We start from the raw sequence: 17,893 nt of genomic DNA, 5'->3' as shown, positions 1-17,893 counted from the left end.
ACTGTTAGTGGTGTTTGTTTTGGCATGTTTTGGTCAGTTCTATATTGCACTGATAACGGAGTCGTAGTCTGTGGTTATCTCGTATAGGAGTTAAACATTACTATGTCAATGGAGTTTTGAAGGTGTTGGATCAACAACTATGCTTCGCATCTCTAGACGGTAAATCGGATCGCGATATAATATATGATCATGACAAATATGCTTAAGATATATAGGTAGCATGGGTAAACGAAAGCGTTATTTGGCTTTTCAGCAATTATCTATGTTAGTGTTGGCATAAGGAGGTTAGTGCGACAATGTTTGGGATTTTGGATAATTTGTTGTACAGATCTCTTATTGGTTGGTCTGGCATGGAAGCGAGGTTATATAATACGACCTTGTCTTTATTTAAGGATACCTCGGGGATCAATAATCTCTTTTGGTGATGAGTGCGCACGGTTTGGAGGCGGCAGTCTGATTTTATAGATAGTTGAATTTATCCATACAAGTTTTTATCAGGAACTGGTTATTTGGAAGGATTTCCGTATGGGAAACATTGTCTTTGTGGGAGGGTCAGTTTCACGTATCGCACTGACTCTTCCCGGATTTTGGTTATTGATTTAGGCAGTAGCATATTGTTTAGCGTTACCGACTTGTTAAGTGCTGGATGTGTAGGAATTTTATGCTTTTGTTCTATGGAACTGGAAGGAATAGGAATTGTTACCCTTCGCTAAATATGGGTATGATTGGATCGTTGATAGATACAACCTAGGAGTTGTACATTTCTGCTATTTTTCTTTTCCATAGAAACTTAGTATATTGTTGGTTATGTTGGGAATTAGGTGGAGCTCATATAAACGGCTGTGCCACGCGAAAACGGAAATGAATTTTGCAAAGTCATTAATTCAGAGTTTCGTGAATTCCGAGGACGAAATTCCTTTTGTTAGGAGGGAAGAATGTAATACCTCTAATTTTCAAAAGGATAAAATGGGAATTTAATTTAAATTTTAAATTTTTATTTCCATTTTTATTCAATTATATGATTTATTTGTTTAAATTAATTGTTTTACTTGGTAAATTTGTTTTGTTTGCCTAATTATTTAATTGATTAATTGTGTATGTATTTTATTATGTATCTGACTTGAAATTGTTTATGTATTTTGAGTGTTTTATTTAGTTATATTTATTTATTTGTTTTCCTTAATTTGTTACAGTAGTAATTAATTAATTAGTTAGTTAATTGTAATACAGATATAGTTGGAATGAACGTAATTGTTTTGTCACTTATGTGTACTACAGTAGTTGCGTATATTTAAATTTAGGGTTTTACATTATGTAAATAGGGTAGCCGACGTATTAATAGGCTGGGATTAGGATTAAGGTTGTGCAAGAGTCTATATATATAGAACATTATGTCTGTAAGGGTTTTGGGAGGCATCTCATTTACGTAATAGTTTGGAGAGGTAAAACAGAGAGAAGGGTGAGAAGAAAACAGAGAGAGTCTCAAGTGATAATCTGTAAGGCTAAAGGAGATTAAGTAAGGGAACTGCTCATGGATTGAACCAAGGAGCAACCAAAGTAGAGGGCAGTGGACAGAGGAGGAATGAACAGTTTTGGAACTTCTGAAACTTAGAGACGGCGGTGAAAATTTCAAACTGGAATCTTAAGGCAAGTTTCAGTCAATTCCTTTCTTGTAAACTTATGTTCTGTGCATCTTATATAAACTCCAGGAACTTAATTAAACTTTTAAAAATGGACTTTATGCATGCTATATGATTTCAATAATCTGTTCTGCGTTCTTGAAATTAAAACTGGATTGTTTCATAAACTGTTCTGTGGTGGTTTTGGTTTTTTATCAATTACATCACACTGGAATATGTAGGTTTCTAGGACTTTAGGAACTTGAATAGAATCCTAAAAATCTTAAAAAGGTCTGGAATAGGACACTGGACTTCGCCGGAATCACAAACGACAACCAGACGAAGCAGAATAAAGCAGTTGAAGCAGAGGAGGCTCTCAAAGAGGGAGAGCCGGCTCTAGGAAGCAAATAACCGGCTCCCACTCTATTAGAGCAGGCTCCAAGGATTAAGGGTGTCGGCTCTATGTAGGTTAGAGCCTGCTCTATGTTTCTAAGAGTAGGCTTTGTGATCATATGTATATACTGGGGTGGTTTGTGCGTTGTTTGGCTCGTTAATGGTTGAAATACTAATTCTTTTCGGCAATGCAAGGATTTAAGCTTGGAATTTTAGTTGCTGTAATATTAAGCATTACACTGCAATTATTTGGATTAGGGTTTGGACTTGGATTGCTGAACTAGTACTTAGGTTTTGTCAATTTAATTGGATGCTGGCTGGATTTAATTGAAGAATTAAATATAATTTTTCTGTCAATTACCTGGATGGATGCTGGATTTTAACTTGATGAATTAGTAAACTTTATCTTGTTAATTACGTGGATGGATTCTAGATATTTAGTTGATGACTTGTTTAAATTCTGTATTTATCAACTATATGGATTATGCGGACTTTATTTGATGTACTGCTCATAATGTTACATCATTTACGGATCATTTGCATGGTATGCACCGGTATGGGACGGTGACATACGGAGGGACATATCAGATCAAAACGCTAATCCCTACCCATTCATACATAAGGAATGGATTAACCAAAATAGTTAAATCCTACATGGATGCATGTCCTGTCAACTAAAACAGTTGAACAACATAACGGATGGTTGCTTTACTTTTCAGTTTTAGGAAGGACTTTATATATATATTTATGGTACCGTGGTACGAGCTTGAGTCTCCTGATCACGGTTAGGGTGCGTATATCGCATGGAGGGATAACTGGACCTAAAGACGTTCCCTAGTAGGTCTGGGTGTGCATGACGACGCGACGGCATTTTTGCGTGTTACCTTTTACTCGGGTGTGATGACTATAGGTTAGTGAATATTCTATAGTGTGTGTATATATATATATATATATATATATATATAGACTATCTTTAGATATTGCCGAGTTATCTAGGATGTATCTGCATATCGGGTTTATGTACGGATTGTAATAGATTGGAACTTGCATGTGGGCCTGACGTACTCTTATTTTTCAGGTGTTCGTTAGTACCAGGTTTAGAGCTTGATCGGGTTGATGCAGATACAAACTCTCACTCTTCCGACTACATAAGATTTTCTTTCTTACTTTAGTTTTGGATTTTAATTCTGTACACATTTTATCTGTTGGAATTATTAGGGGTCCACTAGATGGATTCCCGAGTTGTATGTATTTGAAGGATTTAAATGATATTAATTTATTATTTAAAGTTTGAGGATTTTTATTTTAGATTTCTTCAGCATATTATTAAATTATTCTTAATTCGGGTTTTATTCTTGCTTATTTACATATTGACGGTTGGTATCCCTCGGATCTGTGCTCGGACTTGATCACCCATGGCTCTAGAATCGAGGGGTATCACACATCGCTCCAAGCTCATCAAGCCTTAAGGAACCAATTCTCGAGCACCTTAAGTGCTGGCATTGCTCCAGGCTCATCAAGCCTCAAGGGTCAACCTTTGAGCACCCTAAGCCCTAGCATCGCTCTAGGCCCATCAAGCCTCGAGGAACCAACTCTTAATCACCTTAAGCCCTGGCATCCCTCCAGGCTTATTAAGCCTCGAGGAACCAACTCTTGAGCGCCTTAAGCCCTGGCATCGCTCTAGGCTCATCAAGTCTCGAGGAACCAATTCTCGAGCACCTTAAGCCTTGGTATCGCTCCAGGCTTATCAAGCCTAGAGGAACTAACTTTCGAGCACCCCAAACCCTGGCATCACTCCAGGCCATGTAAGCCTCGAGGAACTAACCCTCGAGCACTCATGACAAGGAATATCAATTTGAAGGATCAGAGCCCTAAAAGGTTCACCATCAAGATTCACATATAGTACGAAACGAAGGTAGGGTCTTTGCAGCTATAAGGAATCTAATCTTGGGAAACTTAGGAGGATCTTGGATTGGTGGATGAGAAGTCAAGAAGTGCTTTCGCTTTCAGCAAGGCCCAATTAATTAACAAGGTGATGGGATTATATACATTATGACAACAAACCTTAAAATCACATTTAATGTTTTATCAGACTTGACCAACCGGCGGCCAAGCAACATTTAATGCCCTTGATTAAAGGAGAAATGACATGGCAACATAGTGCAAGGCTTGATGAGAGGATTAGACCCTTCAGGCTCCTAAACCTCCAGGATTACCCATGTAATCCTGACTAGGAGCAATGCATGCCAGAAACCAAGCACGGTAGGGACCATTGGATAACGACCAATGGAATCCGGGCCTATAAATAGTACTATCCCATGAAGGAATAACCAACTAGAAGGGGAAGCTGTCATAAAATACTGCATATTTGCCCAACCACCATCTTAATCTTGATGATTGGTCTTCTTCTTCTCCTCCTACACTGAGCATCTCCTCTGTTTCCTTCATATTTGTATTTCTGATATCACTGTTGTATACTTATTTATTGCTTGATAAAAAAGAAGGTATGCATATGTGGGGACTCCAAACTAGTTATCAAGAAGGTCACTGACGAGTATGCCATTCGCGAGCCTTCGCTCGCATCTTACCGTACCATTATCTAGAGGCTTCTCACCAGATTCCCTTATGTCCGTTTCGCGCATGTACCTCGCTCCAGCAATCGATATCCGGATGCACTCGCAACATTGGCCTCTAAACTAACAATCGTAGATGACACGACTCAAGTCCACATCACCAAACGCATTGGCCCAGCCACAATCACCGAGCTTTTCCCAGCCATGATTGCTCTGAACAATAATTGGCAAGCCCCAATCATTAATCAACTCAAACACATGACAGGATCATTATTCGTCGTGCAATTGAAGTCATTCCAACTCTTGTAAGGGCTGCTATACTTCCGCCTGCCATGTGGAACATTGTCTAAGTGTTTGGATCCCAAGAATATGAAGCAGCCCTCAAAATAACTCATGAGTAGCACTGTGCTACCCCCCTTGCTCTGTACCAATGACTTCAACGTCAGGGTTACTATTGGCCAGACATGGCAGTACAGGCCAACGCCCTTCAGCGCACCTGCCCACAATTCCAAGCCATGATAGACAAGACAGAGTCTTATATTCTCGATGTTGCTGATTAGCGTCGCTTATTTATCGAGTTCCTATCGCATGGCACTCTCCTAGAAGATAAGCAAACTGCTTCAAGGATAAAAAGAAAGTCTGCACGGTTCGAGCTTAATGAGGGCAAACTTTTTCACTGCGCCCTCAATAGTGCGTATTTACGTTGCTTGGCTCAGAGTGAGGTCGTGAAAGTTCTCAAAACGGTTTATCAATTAGAGCATCAAGGCACGCGCAAACTTTTTGTGCATTTGTTACTCAAAGGAGTTTGTTAGCTCACCATAGAGCGTGATGCTAAGTATCACGTATAGAAGTGCAGGCATTGCCAACATCACCATCATTAAATTCATACTCCAGCTACACCCCTTCATCCTATTGAAGCCCCTTGGCCATTCCACACATGGGGACTAGACCTAATTGGGCTAATCCACCCACCCGTGCAAGGTCACATGTGGATCCTTGTTGCAACGGAGTTCTTCAATAAGTGGATCGAGGACATCCCCCTCAAACACGCAACCGGTGGGGCTGTCACTGCCTTCATGCAGGAAAAAGATCATCTGTCGCTTTAAGATTCCTCAGTACCTCCTCACCGACAATGGTACTCCTTTTATAAATCGCAAGGTCAAAAGGCTGCTCGCGCAATACAATGTCCAATATAAACGCTCCTCGCCTTATTACCACAAGGTAACGGCCAGACCGAAGCCTCAAACAAAAACATCCTTTAAATCCAATTACCTATAGCGCTTTGGGCCTACCGCACTTCCAACAATCGCTCTACCGGTCAGATCCTATTCTCCCTTATCTATGAAATTGAGGCTATCTTGCTAGTCGATATTGCAATCCCCGCGGCACAGCTCGCCTCGCCAAGTGGGGTGTACAGGTCTCGAGATAGCGGCCCTTCAACATCTCCGACAGTATCAGTGCACCATAGCGCGAGCGTATAACAAGCATGTCCAGCCTCGACAGTTTAGGCCAAGCGAGCTTGTCCTTAAGGTTGCCCCACACATCATGCGAAGTCTTTCAGCTCCAAAATTTTCACCCAATTGGTAGGGCCTTTACATTGTAAGGACATTTAGTGATAGTGGTTACTGCACTCTCGAGGGCTCTAATCACAGGCCAATTAACAATGCCTGGCTGAAGCCCTACATTTGTTAAGTGTAACATTGTTCATTTTGCAAAGAAAACCCTTTTTGGCACATGATCGATGCTATTCACAAACCAAAAAAAAAAAAAAAAAAAAAAAAACAGAAACAAAAAGGGAGAAATAAAGTACAAAGAAAAGTCACAACTTTTTTTTTTCATATAATGTTTTGAATTACAATTGTTGAGTTCTCAACTGTTACATACATACATCCAAAAAAACTAACCAAAAGAAAAGGCCTAGTCTACGTAGGAGGATAGTAGCGAATAATCATCATCAAGCTCCTGCGAGTGTTCCACCATCATTGCTAGACTCTTTCGCTCTTGTGCAAGCTCCCCTTCCAACCTTTCAATGGGAGCTCTTAATTTTTGGAGGCCTGGTGTAAGAAGTCTCTGCCTTAGGCATTTCTCCGTCACAAATAGCCTCTTTTGCAACCATGAAGCAGGAACCTCGAGCCTCTGAACATTGTCCAATACGAGTGTGGCCTCATTTACGAGGTCCTCATTGGTCGAGCCCTGTTCAATGTCAACAAAAATCTCCAAAATCTTACCAAGGCACAAGTACATTGATTATCGTACAAGAGCATGCCAAGAGGACAAAAATTGTGATACCCCCGGATTTCTAAATGTGGGTTGGCCAGGCCCACGCACGAATACCTGAAGATATCAAAAACAAATCGGCAATAATCGAACACAGATACAAGAGGATAAATAAGAATCAATAAAAATGCTGAAAGAAAACTAAAAGAATAATCCAATAAAAAACTCTTAATATATTTTCATTAATAATAAACTCATTCTGATACAATTAATCCTCCATTAATACAACTCGGGAATCCATACTATGTAGACCCCTAGAAAAATCCAAAATAGAACAAGTGACAACAATAACTGTTTACATCAGAAAACTGAAACGTAAAAGAAACTCCTATGTAGAAAAATCTTGAAGAGTGAAGTAAACTGATCCATACTCAACACGAACAACCTCTACTCCTGACGAACACCTGAAAAATAATGGTGGGTCAGGCCCACAAACAAGTTCTACTCTACTACAGTCCAAGCAGAGACTCGATACACGTATACATCTTAGTCAATCCAACAATAACTAGTAGTCCGTATATATATATATATACACACACTAAAGGAACCTCACTAGACTATAGGGTTGCCTAAACCTGAATAGTAGGTATCATGCAAAACACACATATAGTGGGCATGAGTACCTAGACCTACCGGGGCACACAACTACACTATATCCAGCTACACATCCCTGGCGATATACGCGCCCTAACCACTGATCCTGAGACTCAAGTTCATATCATGGCACCATCATTATATATATATATATATATATATATATATATATATATATATATATATATAATCTAATATAATTAATCTTCTACAAATAATCCTCTACAAGTCATTCAACTTGTTCAGCTGACCTGACTTGAATATAAGTAGGACTTAACATTTTAGTTAATCCATTCCCTTATACAAAAATAGGTAGGACTTAACTTCTTTGGTTAATCCGTCCCTAAAATGCCATCGTCCCATACCGGTGGATTAAACCACACAATCCAACAATTGATGTAACAATTACGGAAATACATCAAACAATCCAAAAATAACTGTGATAATATGATATCAAGTTATCACAAAATAGGAATGACTTATTATTTATTTAAGCTTTCTATATCATATATTCTACACAAACCGAATCATATACATGATGATATTTTAATATACCGTCGAATAAGCATTCTCCATATCCAATTTATCCTACACATTTAATCTCAATTGCTAGAACAATTTAAAAGATTAAATCCATTCGTTTGTTTAAAACATTCAAATAGCAAACATCATTATGATCGAGTCTATTTAAATTTATTTAAACCCAAACCTAAGTCCCTATTTAATGTTCAAGACCCTTCAAAATCAAAAAAAAGTAACACTACGCTGTTTACGAAACTTCTCTAGGTAATGCTCGAGCTTTTGTCCTAAATGCTCGAGCACCCTATCCAAGGCTCAAGCATCCTACTTCAAACTCGAGCTTTTTATCCCAGTTGCTCGAGTTTTCCTTCTCAGGCTTGAGCTTTACATCTAATTACTCTAGATTTTCCTTACATGGCTCAAGCATGGTCCCTAAGGCTCAAGCACTGTATCGACGACTCAAACCCTGTTTACGCGATTTAACCGAGAATATTACTGTGAATTCATTCCTTATTTGTTTCAGGAATCCTAGGCACGTGTCTACGTTCCATCAATTTACAGATATGAAAATTACATAATTTAAACATGTAAAATTCATAAAAGAAATCCAATCATATCTACGAATTTAACCATTCATATTACAAGACCAACTATAAACCAATTTTATAAAACCTATGTTCCACTCCAATTAAACATGCATAATTATTTAATTTTATGTGTTTAATAAATCCTAGAATTTCCTAGGCATATATAGAAACACAAATCTATGGGAGAGAGATAGAAGAAGAACTTGCCTTAAATTTTCGGATCAAAAGTTAAACTTCTTCTTCCTTGATCTTCCTCTTTAAAGGGTTTTCTCCTCATTCCTTCCTTTTCCTCATTCTCTCTCTAACTTTCTCTCTCTCTCAAATAAAATAACGTACTATGTTTTTGAAGCCTCCTACAGACTTATACTTATGTATATATGGGCTAAAGAAAATTAACCCTAATCCTAATTCCAATCCAAGTCAACTTAATAAAGAAAATAAAAATTAAAATATAAAAAAATTAACGTAAAATATGTTACGTACATAATTTTTGTATATCTGTATCAAATAAATAAATTATATGCATCCCATTATTTATTAATAGATTATCTAATAATACTTAAGTTACCATAAAAGTAATTTATAAATTACTTTGCCTTTTATATATGTATATAATATATATCTATATATATACATATATAACTATCCATGGATAATTATCCATACCCATCCAACCTTCTATCCAAGTAGTCCATGGGACCCAATTTGTTGGCCCATTACTACTAACCATAACTATAAAATAAAATAAAATAAAATATTTAATTTACAATTAATCAAAACACCATTTAATTACATAATTTAATTAAACAAATAACACATAGACAAATACAAATAATATAAAGACACATAATCCAAATAATCAAGTAACACTTAATTCAATTACATATATAAGCAATTAGTCAAATAATCAATTAAATAATTAAAAATGAAAATAAAACAAATATATAAATACCGAGACTATCCTTTTTAAAATTAAGGGTATTATAAAAATTGCGACACCTCGGGATGGTGAGAAAGAGCTATCTCGAGCACATTTACATAGGCGCGTGGGAATGGCATACCTATCCATTCAACTTGCTCGTTTTTAAGGCCCGTCGAGGTCTGCCCATTCATTGGAGGCGAGGCCTGCCTCGTTTGATCAACAATTGGCTCTGTCTCAAAGCTCGCCGAGGTTTGCTCCTCAATTGGACGCGAGACCTGCCCCATCTGATCACCCATAGCATCCACCATATTGGCATCAGTCTGTGACTCAGGGAGGTCTTGCGAGGCTTGCAACCACGTTGACGGCGAGGAGTGCATCCTCTTCCCTAGTAATTTTTCATCATTTGCGAGGGAGATTTACTTCGTCCCCTGTATTTCTAAGGGTAAGGGTTGCCTTCCCCCATCAGATGTTTCATCCCTCCCAAAGGAGGGCTGCACTACTAAATCTTCCTTTCCAAGTTGCGAGGGCCCTCGTACTTCTATAGGAGAGGATAGGGCTGTCACTGTGTTTTCCACATCATCAGATATCTCTTAAGAGGGCATCCTTACATTTTCGCCCCTAGGCGACTCAATTGCATGCTTGCTCGAATAAGTTGTCACCTCGGGAGTTGGGGACTTAGACTGGTTCTCGTCCCTGGGTAGGGCATCACCGCGAGCAGTAATTTCTCCCTCTCTCGGAGGCTTTGTCCCCTCAGCAGTAGCACACTCTCACATCATTTCTACCACTGCAGCCACGTGGGTGCAAACAGGCATATCTCGTATGGCAATGCGAGGCGAGACATCCAGCGCCAAACTTTCAATTTTTTCTTCTCTTACTCTTATTTATGTGTCTTCCTGAGCACAACAAGATAGAGCAGTCTCACCTAAGGCTTGTATAAAGTCAAAAGTAGGTAAGTTAGGAAATTCACTGTTAGAAGCTAATACCTTGCTCGAGTTTATATCATGAATGGTGGTGTCAATTCCACCATCTTGCACACGTTGGAGCCTACTCACCCCACCTTGACTTGCCCCAAAGGCAGCGGTCATCAAGCCATGCTCCCCAGTGAGAGGCTGTTCCCCATGATCTTCAGAAAAAATGTCAATATCCACAGTCTCTGAGGGCTCGTCCACGAGTGGAATCTTACTAGAGGATGCCATGGGTCGAGATGTGTTTGGCGTTGGAGGCTTACACTCTCCTCCCTCGCAGTAGCAGTTTTTGGCTTTGCAGCGCTCACATCTGCTCGCTTTTTGGGGGCAATATTTGCATGAAAGGTGGCTCTCGTTTTGCGTCTACAAGCAGGCGCTGGAGCCACCTCGACCTTAGGAATAGAGGTCACCGAGGCGGGCCACGAGGACTCCCCTTGTTGCATCGTGGCCGGCGCAAGATTAGGTGCGAAACTACATCGCGCACCCCTGTTATAATCCATAGGGGGCCTTAATGAGTAGTCCCCCGCGTAAAACCAACATGACCCACAAGCGAATGTTAGTAGGTTTTTCTCAATGCATTGTTTCCACCCAAAAAATACTATTGGTTTGTCAAAACGGACTTGCCGAATTGTTCAGAATTATGTCCCACATCAAATGTCCACCTTTTCATATATAGCTGTTCCAAAATAATTATCCCAATTTAAAATTTATAATATTTCCAATTTAGTTGAATTTATAAAAATACGTAGGCCCACCGTAAATAAATTTAATAATTTATTCAATATTAATATAATAAAAAATTGTTAAACATATATTTATGTTTTTCCTTCTGATCATTATGGAAACAGACAAAGTTGAGACAAAAGGGACTAAAAAGTGATGCCTTACTGGGAGATATATCTAGTTTTTTTTCTTTTTCTTTTCTAAAGCAATGAAGATTGTACAATTCAACTAAACTGAGGCCAAATCTTCCCATCTTATCTCCATACATATATATATATATATATATATATATATATATATATAATAGTAAGATAAGATTATCTAATGTAACAAAATAGTTTTATGAAAACAAGTCACACATTATAGACACAAGAAGAAGTTCTATCATACAAAATACACCGACTTTTATTATAAGGAAAACCAGAGACAGCATACCACATTGTACGTAGTTCCTCTGGTATCTTATTACAAGGTAGAAATATTTCACAAGATACCATTCAAAAAAAAAAAAAAAAAAAATTTCACAAGATACAATACCAAACCAAACATATGGAGGTACGTAGCACACGCACAGAAACATGAAAATCACACTTCACACAGTAGGAAACAAGTTTGTGTTGTCTAGCTTCACTACTTGAATTGGCCTCTCTAGCTTTAGCAGAGACAACACAGAGCATCCATATATTATTTTCACATAATTAACTAGTAAATAGAATATATAATTAAAGTGGGTAGCTCAAATGTTGGATGCTCCAGCAAATGGCTGAACATGTACTCCGATGGCATCAACAAAGTCTCCGGACCTTCCGTGGAATCCGACGATCTTCCCAGTGGTTTGAGAAGAAGAAGAATCGAAAGACTGTCCTTGTCTGTTACCAAATGGTCCATATGTTTTTTTGTTGCTTTTAATTTCAAGGGACCGAACAACAAGAAGGTTATATATCATACTGTAATGCCCACTAATTGAAAGCAGATATTCATCAGGGTAGTCTACTGTGATCTGCAAGAGTAAGATAATTGATTGTTGGACATTCATACTACTTAAAAGAAAGAAAGAAATTAATGCATTAATGAGATACATATATATATATATATATATATATATATATATATATATATATATACAGTGGGAATAGTGTAACGACCCTAAACTGTTACCATTTTAAAAAAAATCGGCATGACCTCCCCTAAAAAAATGGGCCTACCACAACTTGTTTAAAATATATATATACAGTGGGAATAGTGTAACGACCCTAAACTGTTACCATTTTAAAAAAAATCGGCATGACCTCCCCTAAAAAAATGGGCCTACCACAACCTGTTTAAAAGAATTTTAAACCTGTCCCAACACAAATGTCATATAATACACTCCATGGTGGTACAACCACATACTATATCATCCAAATATTATATTTACAGTCCCAAAATATAATTACAATAACAAGAGTTCACAAATCTCTATACCAAATATAATAAATGAAGATTTTACCAAAAAATATGGGACGTAATACAAAAATAGCAAAAAGAAGTCTTCTAAACCAAATTAGGCCTGTGGTGGAAAGTCATCCGCCACTTCTTTCCCGTTTCCTGAAAAAAAATTAGAATATGATGGGGTAAGCTATAGGCTCAGTAGGTGACACTTAAGACACTTTTCTTGTGCCCTGTGAATCCATACAAAGAATAGGCCAATAGGAAATGGGGATCATACAATGTCGGGAAATAATACAACATTCTAACCAAACTCAAGTACAACCCACACGATGCCATGAAATGCAAATGTATGCCAATGTCACTCCCCATTTTTTGTTCTCAAACATCATTTTCAAACTGTTAATATAACCCGCTCTTTGGTGACCCCGCAGCGACACGAGAAGAGGATTAGCTAGTGTCCCTGACCCTTGGTGCCCCCGCGGCGTCATTATGGGCCCAGCTAGCTCAACCACGCTAGGGCGACTCCCTAGTCCCCTCTAGGCTATATTAACACTCCGGCCATTTGGTACCCCCGCGGCGACCGGGTTTTTCAAAACCGTTTCATCAAATCATTTTTTCCAAAATCCCATTTTTCATTTCAATCTCATTCTTCCCGTTTCATGCCCAATGTAAATGCATGAGTGCATCAATACCATGAATTTAATCATCATTTCACATTCAACTCTATTTAAGTAAGCAAGACATAATTTCGTAAGAATTTCTCAAGGGATTATAGCATGCTCTTGTACAACAATGCATTTAGCACAATGAACATATATAAATCATCACATAAGTAAGAATTTCCATATAAAACATTTAAAACAAATTCTCACATAACCACATGCACATGCTATAATTTCTTTAAACTACAACTAGCATAAGTAAATATGTCTAGCATCAAATTAGAAGATGTAATTCACATAGGAGTAAGAAATTTGTGGATTAAGAGCCCCTACGTCAAATATGCACAAAACCCTTAAAAGTAGGTCTTCAATTTCGAAATCCAAAGGGTGCACAAAAACTGAAATTGATGGTATGGATGTGTATAGCTCGTTGTGGGCTTCGTTTTGCCTTAAACGGCACTTAAAAATACTAAGAGATGAGGGAGCAATCAAGCCTTGAAGATTGAAAAAAAAAAAAAAAAAAAAAAAGAAAAACAAAAAAAACAAAAAAAAAAAAAAAAAGAGAGCTTCTGGAACAAGAGAGAAAATCTTACGGAAAAATGAAAGAAAATTCAGAACAAAAAGTGGTCTCATGACCATTTTAAGTGCATGTGGGTCCCACCCATTTTTCTTTCTATTTTCCTTTTTCTTTTTGTTTTAAATTACACCACACACACAAATATACACACACACATATATATATATAGACACAAACATTACAAATAGACTAACCGTGTGTTTGGTACCGCGTTGAAGGTTACCATGCTTCTCAGACCATTTGGACTTTCCATTGTCATCATATTCAATTTGGATGGACACAAATACTAAGCCATCTGAATATATTATTACCTGCTTCACTCCACTGTACTTACCATCATCCCATTCATCTCCGCCAGGCCCACCGAATGGCCCGACACTTACAAGGGATGGTGGGGACAAGAAATATGCACCAATCGCATCCAGATAATAACCAGACCTTCCATAGAGTCCAACAATTTTGCCAGTTAAGGGTGTTGAAAACATGAAATGTTTCCCACTTTCAGTGCCAAATGGTCCATATGCTGTTCGATTGCTGTGAAATGTGATTGATTGAATACCAAAAAATGCAGATTCCAAACTGTAGTAGCCCGAGATTGCAACAAGAAATTCATTCGGGTAGTCAAATTTAACCTACAAAATTCCCATGCATTGAAAAAAATTAAGAAAGATACCAATTTTTTGTTTGAGAAATGTGAATGCATATCATCAATTGGAAGATACCGTGCGTTTGGTTCCGCCAGTGCTTTGTCCATGCTTGTTAGACAATATGGACCGTCCATTCTTATCATACTCAATTTGTATGGAATCAACCACTACTCCGGCATATATAATAATCTGTCTCACTGTTGTGTAAATGCCATCGTCCCATTGAGTTCCACCGTAGCCTCCAACAGGTCCAAGAATCATGGGTTGGTGTGTATCTGGGAATGGCTCAAAGTATGCTCCGATCGAATCGAGATAGAGACCAGACCTTCCATGAAATCCAACTATCTTTCCTTTGGTTGATGGTGGGGTTGCAAATTGCTTTCCCTTCTCCACACCATATGGCCCATACTTCTTTTTGTTGCTTTGAATTGTAAGTGACCGAATCACTGCCTTATTTGAATCCTCAGTAAGGTATCCTGAGATTGAGATGAGGTACTCATTTGGGTAATCAAGTTGGACCTGCATATTTAAGTTTATTAATTAAACATTACCAATGAGTAGTAATTAAATCACATTAATCAAATCAACCTTTGATATTCATTCAATTCAAATTTGTATTTTATTTTGAAAATAATAAAGACTACAAAAGTATAACAAAGTGGACAATTTTTTTTTTTAATATGTGAGTAGGTATGATGTTATCAGGACATCGACTATCATGATGTCATTATAATTTCATCCTTTATTCTCATAAATATAGTTGGATGCGTCCGACTCTTAGATGTATGTATAACAAAATCCTTTCATTGTTGCATGGAAGTAATTTGAATACCTAAAAAAAAAACTTCTGAAAGGAATAGAGAGAGATACTGCAATGAATCAAACAGGGGGTGTAGTAATTGTCTAACCTTTATTTTTGTGCCACTTTCACTTTTACCATGCTTCACGGACCTTTTTGACTTCCCATTATCATCATATTCAATTTGAACTGAGTCAATTACTGAACCATAACTAATTATCAATTGCCTCACTGTACTATACTTCCCATCATCCCATTGATCTCCACGCTGGCCACCAAATGGCCCAACAGATATGGATTGACTTGGATCCGAAATTGGCTCCAAATGTGCACCAAAACAATCAAGATAGATACCAGACCTTCCATGGAATCCTACAATCTTGGCACTTGTTAAAGGAAACTTGAAATATTTTCCCTTCTCTGTGCCAAATGGTCCATACGTTTTTTTGTTGGTTTCAATTGTGAGAGATTGAACACATTCAAGCGCAGAATCCGAACTACAATAGCCCCAGATTGAAAGGAGGTATTCACTTGGATTGTTAAATTTGACCTATGAAAGAACATGTCAAGTTAAAATAGCAAAGATGCATATAGATTTTGTGGGACAAGAAAATGCTGGAACAAATGTCAACAACTAAAATTCATAACATTTTTTTTAAAATTTTTTTTATTTCTATTTCAAAATTAAGCACTTGTACAATTACTATTAATGAAAAAGCTTAGAGATTTCGTCAAATCTATTTATTTTCGAATATAGGTGAGAAAAAAATGAAGTGATAGATATTAACCATGTTTCTTGAAAGCTTTTTTAATATGCAATGAAAAAATAATTTGAAGCTTAAATTATGATGGATTAAACATGTTTCTTGAAAGCTTTTTAAATATGCAATAAAAGAATAATTTAAAACTGAATTTTAAGTTTTCTTTCAGAATCCATCCACATTATATATACAAATTTATTTTTTGAAAATTTTCTGTCCCAATTAAGAATTAATTATCTTAAGTTTACTATTACAACTGAAAAAACTATATCCAATTAGAGAAAGGGGATTAGATGATTAACTTATTTTTATAATAATTACTGAAAAAAAAAAAAAAAAGATTCACCTGTATAACAGTTATTTTTGTGCCACTTCACCAAAACGTGGCTGGCAAAAAATAAAATGTTTTATTTTGTAAAATTAATGGTATGCATATTTTATACTCAAATTGTAAAAATTCCAAGGGACTAACCGTGTTTTTCACTCCACCTTCACCACCATGCTTTTGGGACTATTTTGACTGTCCATTCAGATCATACTCAATTTGAATGGAGTCAATAACTTGTCCAGAGTATATTATTAATTGCTTAATGCCGGTGTAAATTCGGTCATCCCATGGCTTTCCTCCTTGGCCTCCGAAAATTTAAGTGTGTATGTTACTTGACATGATTAGATTTCACACGCTTCTACAAAATGAGAAAAATAAAGTTCAAGGTAACAATATGTTTGGATTTGCAACAATGTATTTGGATTTGGCTGGGCTAAATGTATTACTATGGATTAGGTTAGGCTAAATGTATTGCTATGAATTGGGTTGGGCTGAATGGTTAATAGGAAAATGAAGCGAGTATATAAGCTTAGTAGTACAATATATATATATATATATATATATATATATATATATATATATATATAATTAGACCTGAGTTATAGCCCAGGTTAGCCCACTCATGACTCCGCCCCTGCATTAATGTAACATCCTAATACTTTTTAACCCTTTCTTAGATGTTAGCATGTGCACTAGTCTACCGTGCCCATGCTAGTGGCTTATTTTGGGTGTGTAGGGATTCTTTTTCGTAACATAATAAAATACATATAAATAGTGATACTATACACAAATCTGAGTGATTCAGACAACATAATAGAATCCGAGGTATCTTGAGAGAGGTGGAAACGCAGACAAACTCAAGAGAGAGGGTGAACATGACAATGTCATAGTACACCATTAACTCCCTTGATGGAGGTGTATGGAGAAAGCATGAGAGGTTCTTTCCTCCTCCCTTTTTTTGCTCTACCTTCCACTTAGCCTTGGATCACCTCCTTATATAAGCCAAGCTAGAGGTTGGGTGATGTCACATGACATCACCTATGGGCCCATTAGCATTATAAAATAATGTTAATTAAAATGGGTAAAAAAATGTAAGGGAGTCAAAATGGTATATCTCTCTCTACGAATCAGGTTGAGGATTGACTTGACGAGTCTTAAACTTCATCCACCAAATCAAGAACCTCATATGATCCTAAGTAATCTTGACTCCTGCTGCCAACTCAGGTTTTCAAGTCTTCGATCTTCTGTTTAAGGTATACTGATGACGTGGTAAATGTCACATAACCTTAATCGTTGATCGTTTAACCAAGTTATGTGGGCCTTTATTGATGATGTAACGTCGCTACGTGAACTATGATATATTTAACAACTACAGGGTGTAAGGTAATAAATCAATAGTGCAATATATTAGATTATAATGGAGTACATTATATCACTCATACAACAATACTGACGTAATCTTCTAATGCAACACATTTATATATAAAGATATAATTTTCGTACAATATAATGCATC

General features: G+C 37.2%; 1 protein-coding gene across 1 annotated transcript; it reads right to left on the bottom strand.

Moving 5' to 3' along the window:
• Window positions 1-11,551: 11,551 nt before the first annotated feature.
• LOC132280017 (jacalin-related lectin 3-like) lies at window positions 11,552-15,835 on the bottom strand (the record flags this gene model as incomplete). Its single annotated transcript, XM_059782126.1, has 4 exons — window positions 11,552-12,172; window positions 14,037-14,474; window positions 14,565-15,008; window positions 15,398-15,835. Coding segments are annotated over 4 exons (1,584 nt in total), but the record flags the coding sequence as incomplete, so codon positions are not given.
• Between the last annotated feature and the right edge of the window lie 2,058 nt (window positions 15,836-17,893).

The sequence above is a fragment of the Cornus florida genome, unplaced genomic scaffold (genome assembly GCF_030987335.1).
Source record: "Cornus florida cultivar Cherokee Brave unplaced genomic scaffold, ASM3098733v1 CherokeeBrave_3.0.0_Hap2_Chr01, whole genome shotgun sequence".
Taxonomy (NCBI): Eukaryota; Viridiplantae; Streptophyta; class Magnoliopsida; order Cornales; family Cornaceae; genus Cornus; species Cornus florida.
This window is presented reverse-complemented; position numbering and strand designations above follow the sequence as displayed.